Raw genomic sequence first — 7,687 nt, 5'->3', positions numbered from 1 at the left:
GCACGGTGGCCGGCCACTACTCGGAGCTAAAAGGTCTTAAAGGTAGCTGGGTCAAAGGCACAGAAGAGAGGAGGGAGAGTTCGGTTTCTGGCTGCTGGGGAGTATCTGTGCCGCCCTAGTGTTTCAGCAAAAGAGAAACGCCAGACGAGGGCGGGGTAGGGAGTGGGCAGACCCCCTTTCTCTGCCTTTCCCCTGCTGCTTTTACCTGCCACAGCTGGAGCGCAGCCACTTGGTCTGGCCGGGCCCGCGTGTCTGCTCCGAGGGTAGAGCAGCCACCGTCTACATCGCTTTCTGTACCTGTGGCGGATCCTCCGGCATCCCAGCTGGAGTATATCAATCCCTGGCCATGGCTGAGGCTTTTCGGCGCCCGGCGGGGACGCACCGGAAGCTTGTTGCGGTTCTCGCCTGCCTGCTACTCAGCTGCCCTCTGCTGCAGGGACAGATACCCTCGCCCGGGACTGACCAGGAGCTCTACCTGCCGGACCCTGGAGGAGACCGTGGTCGTAACATCCCCGACGGCTCCGGCATACTGATCGCCAACCCCGGGATCCAGGTGCCTGTGGGGCGTTCGGTTTGGCTCGACCCGCTCCGGGACCTGAAGATTCGGGTGCAGGCTGGAGACCAATGTGAAGTGACTGTATTGGACGCTCCGCCGCTACAAACAGGAGCGCTCTCCCCGCGCAGCTTTCCCTGCGCCTTCGGGCCCCGCCAGGTCCAGTATACTCACTTTGGCGCGCGCAGCCCAGTGCGCGCACGGGTGCCGCTGCAACTTCGCTACGACGCTGTGACTTACTCGCTGGTGCTGCCCTTCACGTTGGCGGTGGACGTTGTCTTCTCCCAGTTGGAGCTCGTGACGCGCAACTGGCCCTTGGCACTGGAGAAGCTGCGGGGCTGTAGCCACGCCATCGACAGACGAGTGCTGGGTTTCGCCTCCCCAGAGTCCGGAGCCACGGTCGCCCCCAAGTGCCGGCTCACCCCTCTTCCACTTGAAGGCAGTCCACTGCCCAAGTATGGGCGCTTGGTGGACGCTGTGGGGATCCCTCTCCCCAGGGGCAGAGGAGTAGACTGTGAGACTTTCATCAGGGCTGGGGTGCGCTACCAGCACATGGCCACCACCCCTTCACCCAACCGGGACTATGTGCCCATGATGGCAGAGCTGCTAGGGCCAGGGAACCAAGGCACTGGGTCAATGGAGGTGCTGGCCCGCGAGTACTTCCAGTTGTTGGTGAAGATCCATGAGGGAACCCAGAACACTGCACCTCGACCCAGCTTCCTAGCTATGATGATGATAGAGGTTGATCAGTACATGCTAACAGCCCTGACCCCTGATGCCCTGGCTGCCGAGGACAAGGAGTCAGACCCTGATGACCTGGTTTTCAACATTCTTAATGCCCCTAGAGTTTCACCAGAGTACCTGGGTCAACAGGGGTACATGGTCAGCACCGACGACCCTCTGGGCCTTCCAGTGTTTTCTTTCACCCAGCGGGAGCTTCGGGAACTGAAAATTGCCTATCGGTCTCCTATACAGAACTTGCCAGAGGAATTCGTCTTCCAGCTGAAGCTGGAGGTGATGGATGGAGATGGTGCCACCTCAGACCCCTTTGTCTTTGTGGTGGTAGTAAAACCTATGAATTCCCTGGCACCTGTGGCTACCTATAACAGGGGGCTAGTACTTTCTGAAGGCCAATTAAGACCCTTGGCCAGTGCCCACAGCCTGCAGATAAGTGACAAAGATATGCTGGAAGAGGTGAAAATGACTGTGGTCAGAGGCTTGAGACATGGGCAGTTGGTGGTGCCTGGAGCATCTGTTGGGTGCCAGTATTTTACAGCAATGGACCTGGCAGCTGGACGAGTGGCGTACCTGCATGACGGCACTGACACCTATAGTGATAACATCATCTTCAGGCTTGAGGATAAGCGCCACCAGGTGGAATTCCTCTTCCCGCTAACCATTATACCTGTTGATGATGAACCACCAGTAGTCACTGTCAACATGGGACTATCACTAACTGAAGGGCAGGTGGTTCAGATCTCTACCTTTGTCCTCAGTGCTACTGATATTGACTCTGAGGACACCACCATTCGCTTTGTACTGGAAAATCAGTTTCTGGAAGAAAAAGAGGGAGGAAGAGGTTGGGATCAAACTCCTGGTTCTGCTCACTCAAACCAGCACCTCGGGGAGATGTTGCTGAGGCAGATTGAACCACCTCTGTCTCCCATAGATGAAGAGTGGCATTATGTGGAAAAGAAAGGCTTTTATGAGAAGGCAGTGACCGAGTGGCTACAGCGAGATATAATAGAAGGAAGACTCTTCTACCACCATCTTGGACCCCACAGCCCTCAATCTGTATTGGCTCACCTGACTTTCCATGTGCAGGATGACCATGAGCCACCCAATGTATCCAACCAGCATGTCTTCATTGTCAAAATTCACCCAGTGGATCTACTAAGTCCAGAGTTGTATCCTGGAACTACCCTAGAAATGAATGTTCAAGAATACCAACTTACTTACTTCCAGAAGAAATTCCTCCGATACATAGACCAACACTCAGATGACCAGAACCTACAATACACTCTACTGACACCTCCAACTGACACAGACGACAACCACCAAGTCCCAGTTGGAAAAATTGTGCTTACTGATGTGCCAGACACACCCATCGTGCACTTTAACCAGGCCCAGGTAAATCACCATAAAGTTGCCTATCAACCTCCCCAGACAAAACTGGGTATTGTACTCCAGGTTGTGCAATTCACTTACCAGGTAGAAGATGCTGCAGGCAATAGCGTATCAGGAACATTCACATTATTCCTGCAGCCTTTGAAAAACCAGCCTCCACAAGTCACTAACAGAGGCTTTAATATCTTGGAAGGAAACAGCTTTATTCTCAGCAGTAATGAGCTAGATGTTACGGACGCTGACACAGATGCTGACCAGATCATCTTCATGTTAATACAGGGTCCCCAACATGGACACTTGCAGTTCTTAAAAAAACTTATGGTGCCAGGAGAATCTTTCATGTACGCTGATATTGTCAATGGAAGTGTCTCTTACCAGCATGTCAGAGACCAGACTACCGGTGATACTTTCCAGCTAGAGGTAAGTGACCGGGTACACTGTGTACCCATCACTGTCCATATCTCTACGCAGCCCACTGATGACAAGAGTACTAGGATCTCTATCACGGGTAGACCACTATTGAATGTCTCCATAGATGTGCTAGAGAATAAAGCCACTGAGATCACCATGAACATCATCCATGACCAAAAGGACTCAAATGAGTCAATGATGATTTTTATTGTAGAGGAGAGTCCCAAACTGGGCACTATTCTGGTAGATGGTTTGCCCACAGAACGATTCACTCAAGAGGACCTTGTTAGTGGGGCCATAACCTATGACCACACTGGAGGTGAAATTGGTTTCCAAAAGCAGCATGATACCTTCACTCTCACCCTCTACAAGGATCCTTTTCAATGGGTGTTGGGGGACAGCATAAAGAAGAGGGTTCATGTACAAGTGACTGTGCTGCCTGAGGACAATGTGGCCCCCATGGTCTCAGTGAGGGAGTCCTACATTGTCTATGAAGGTGGTAAGAGTTCCTTGACCTTGCACCATCTCAGCATTGAAGATGTGGACACTCCCCAAGATAAAATTTTGTGCATAGTGACTAGTCAGCCAGCTTCTGGATACCTGGAAAATATTGCACCCGCTTCTGGCTCAGAAGAACCAAGGATTGGTAACCCCATCAGTGCTTTCTCCATCAGAGATATTCAAGCAAGGCATATCAATTATGTACAGAGTATCCACAAGGGGGTAGAACCACAAGAAGATAGACTCACTTTTTATTGCTCAGATGGTATTAACTTCTCCCCCAATGTCTTCTTCCCTATAATCATCTTACCCACCAACGATGAGTCGCCTGAACTTTTCACCCATGAGTTTGTGGTGTTAGAGGGGATGAGCCTGGTCATAGACACCCCACTACTCAATGGAGCAGATGCTGACACGCCACCTAATGAGCTTCATTTTCAGCTCACAGCCCTCCCTCAGCATGGACGGATCATACAGCAGCTGGCCACAGGCAGCCAACCCATCCACAGCTTCACCTTAGAGGAGATCCAGGAGGCCTCCACCATCGTGTATGAACATGATGACTCAGAGACCACAGAAGACAGTTTTGAAGTCTGGCTAAGTGATGGCAAGCATACCACCCACAGGAAGGTACCCATCACAGTGATCCTGGTAGATGATGAAGCCCCTCAACTGACAATCAACAATGTGCTGGAAGTGGAGAGTGGACACACTGAGGTAATCACAAACGCGTTCCTCAAGGCCACTGACCTTGATTCAGATGATAAAAGTCTCAGTTTTGTCCTCCGTTCTGGTCCTCAACAAGGGTTTCTACAGCAACTAAGAAAACCCAGAGAAGTGAGGAACAATCTGACTGTTGGAATGAACTTTACCCAGGATGAGATTGATAAAGGCCTCATAACCTATACTCACACAGGCCAGCAAGGGATTCAAGACCTTATCAAATTTGATGTGACTGATGGGGTTAACCCTTTAATAGACTGCTTCTTCTATGTGACAATTGGCAGCTTAGATAAAATCTTTCCTGAGGTGGTGAGCAAAGGAGTCCCCTTGAAAGAAGGTGGTAGAGTGACCCTCACCACACATCTACTTACCATCAGTGACATCGATGGCCCTGATGAGCAGCTTTACTTTAGCATCACACAGGCTCCTAGCCTGGGCCATTTGGAAAATTTGGACCATCCAGGGGAACCCATTGAATCTTTCACTCAGCTTCAGTTGGCTGGCAACAAAATATTCTATGTTCACACTTCCGATGATGAGATAAAGACAGACAGCTTTGCATTTCTCATAACTAATGGACACAACACTGTGTTTAGAACCTTCAGGTTCTTCATCATGGCTTTAGATAGTAAGAAACCTGTCTTAACCATCCACAAACTAGTACTTCAGAGAGGGGATAGCAAACTGATCACTCCTTTTGAGTTGACAGCTGAGGACAATGATACCCCAGATGATCTTCTTCGATTTACCATCAATCAGGTCCCCTCCCATGGTAGAATTTTATATGATGGCAGCCAGCCTGTTTTCACCTTCACCAAACAGGCCCTGAATAAGAATCGGATCAGCTACTGGCACGATGGCAGTGAGACCATGGAAGACAGTTTCTCCTTGACTGTGACAGATGGCAATCACACTGACTTTTATGTCTTCCCAGACACTGCCTTTGAGACACACAAACCTCAAATAATGAGGATCCAGATAAGCTCCCTAGATAACAAGCTTCCTCAGATTGCCATTAACAAAGGGGCCATGGCCTTGAAGCACCTTCATACTGGACACATGGGCTTCCTGATTACCAGCAAGTTTCTGAAGGCAGAGGATCAGGACAGTTCCCACTGGCTTCTGAAGTATAAAGTGATCAGGGGACCAGAGCATGGCTTCATTATCAACACTGGCCTTGGAAATGAGAGCACACAAGTATTTACACAAGGTTAGTACTCATTATCCCCTGGGTTTCACTGTTCTTTTCATTCAGTGCATTAGTTCTTTGTGTACAATTGTATTAACCTGAGGCTATATGTAGAACAATTCTGATTTATTGTGACCCTATGGTCAGAAGCTGTAAATCTTTACAGGAGCAGGCTTGCTCATCTTTCTACTGTGGAGCAGCTGGTGAGTTCAAACTTCAGATCTTTTAATTAGCAGCTACATCCACTGTGCCACCACAGCACCACAGAATCCTGATAAAGAAGAAGGTATCAAGTCTTTTGTTTAACTGTTTCAGCAGAATGGCCACTTTACAGGAACCCACAGGTATTTAATAAGGCTGTGGTAAAACCTGAAAAACACAAGATTCTGCTTCTGAAACATTTTAAGATGAGGTTATGTACTGATTACTTAGGTTTGGTTTTTAATTTTAAAAAGAATTAATTATCTAGGAATTATTTGCACACTGTATAGTTGTTGTTGTTGTTAAGTGCCATCAAGTCGATTCCGACCCATAGCGACCCTGTATAGGGTTTCCAAGGAGAAACTGGTGAGTTTGAACCACTGATCTTGTAGTTCAAACAACTTTGCAGTCCGATGCATTGGCCCACAGCACCACACCAGTAAAGCTGTATTTTTTAAGATCTTTGGTACCTAGATTTCGGAAATAAATTACTATACTATGTACATTTGTATCATACTATGCATATGCAATGTCTGTATCTATTAAAAAGCATAGAACTAATGTTGCATGAATGTGTAGTGGATATGTTTAAAGACCACTGTCTTTATAGTTGATTTTGCTATTAATGGTGAACAAGAGCTAGAGAAAATATCCCTCTGATTTCCTAGGTGGTGCCATACATATACTTGTCTTATGGTTGCTCTTAAGATAGTCTTCCAACTTCCTTCTGTAGTTTTATATTTGAAATGTAAAAAAATATATGGAGTTTCCAACATAAAATACATTTCTACCTAGATATAATCTCAGAGTAAAGTAAAATTATGAAGGAGATGTCAAAAATACTTTGGTTACATTTTCAGAAGAATTACATTGTTCAGGTGATAATTTTTGCTCTTAAAGCAAATGAAATCACATGTAGTTTGGTAAGAATTATTTTTATAAATACACATAAATAATCCCTTAGTCAACTGTCTTTAAAATGCTAGTAATTATTAATATGAAAACTGAATTATAGACCTGAGTGACAAATTCTAAAAAATACAAGAGAATAGGCAAGAGAAAACTCACGGGTTTAATCTTCCTTTCTTTTTTCTTAGAACTCAGAAGTTGTTTCAATTCAGTTCAGCAAACAGTTGAGTACTCACCATAGTCCAAGCTCTATGCTTGTGCAAAAGAATTAAAACCAAGTAGACCTAGCTCTATTTTGATGATGTATTGTCAGTTATGCATCACTAGATGTAATATAAGTTATGCATTACTAGAATGTCCTCCTTGGGCCATCCCTGGGTATCATCCCAGGAATGTACACAATAGATTGTAATATATTTTCAACTAGATTTCTATTTTTGCCATTCTTCTTTGAATTTAAAACAATTTAGATCCACTTAGTTATGGTTTTAAATTTTATTTGTTGTAGCAGTTTTTAAAAGACTGACGTTCTTAGCATACCCGTTCTCTTTTGTGCTTATATGACTTGGTGTGATGCTCTTTTCTTAGCTGATATTGATGAGCTGAGAATCTGCTATGTCTTGAAAGAGGGCAGCAATGCAACAAAGGACATCTTCTACTTTTCTGTTGAAGACCATGGTAAGTCAATACGAATTCCTTATAGAGGGTTCTTGGTTAATTAAAATCAATATGAAATTGAAAGAAAAATTAAATGATGTATAATAATCACAATCAGTAATCCCATAATGGTCAGTAAATTAATGTCATAAATTACCAATAAATGAATTCATTGTCAATTTATAGTCCTATATAAAGTGATTCCTGGCAACTAACTTTTTAGGAAGGGAAAGAGTTATAGATTTAACTGTGGCCTCAAAAAACATGTATTATAAATCCTAACCTCCATGTGTCACATTCCTCATCAAAAAGAACATTTCAATATTTATCTTAAAACATAATGCTCATAGGCAGACCGGTCTGACTGCTACTACAGGAACAAGCAACATGCTTGCCCAGGAAACATCAAGGCAAGT

The 7,687-nt window shown here is 45.7% G+C and overlaps 1 protein-coding gene across 1 annotated transcript in view; it reads left to right on the top strand.

The window, feature by feature from the left end:
* The first annotated feature begins 346 nt into the window (after window positions 1–346).
* The window catches only part of FREM3 (FRAS1 related extracellular matrix 3), a 141,842-nt gene continuing 134,501 nt past the window's right edge, over window positions 347–7,687 (top strand). Inside the window, exons 1-2 of the mRNA XM_006872282.1 lie at window positions 347–5,525; window positions 7,203–7,292. Of these exons, the coding sequence (XP_006872344.1) occupies window positions 347–5,525; window positions 7,203–7,292 (5,269 nt within the window). The remainder of the gene's footprint in view (window positions 5,526–7,202; window positions 7,293–7,687) is intronic.

This window comes from Chrysochloris asiatica, unplaced genomic scaffold, assembly GCF_000296735.1.
Source record: "Chrysochloris asiatica unplaced genomic scaffold, ChrAsi1.0 scaffold00190, whole genome shotgun sequence".
NCBI lineage: Eukaryota > Metazoa > Chordata > Mammalia > Afrosoricida > Chrysochloridae > Chrysochloris > Chrysochloris asiatica.
This window is presented reverse-complemented; position numbering and strand designations above follow the sequence as displayed.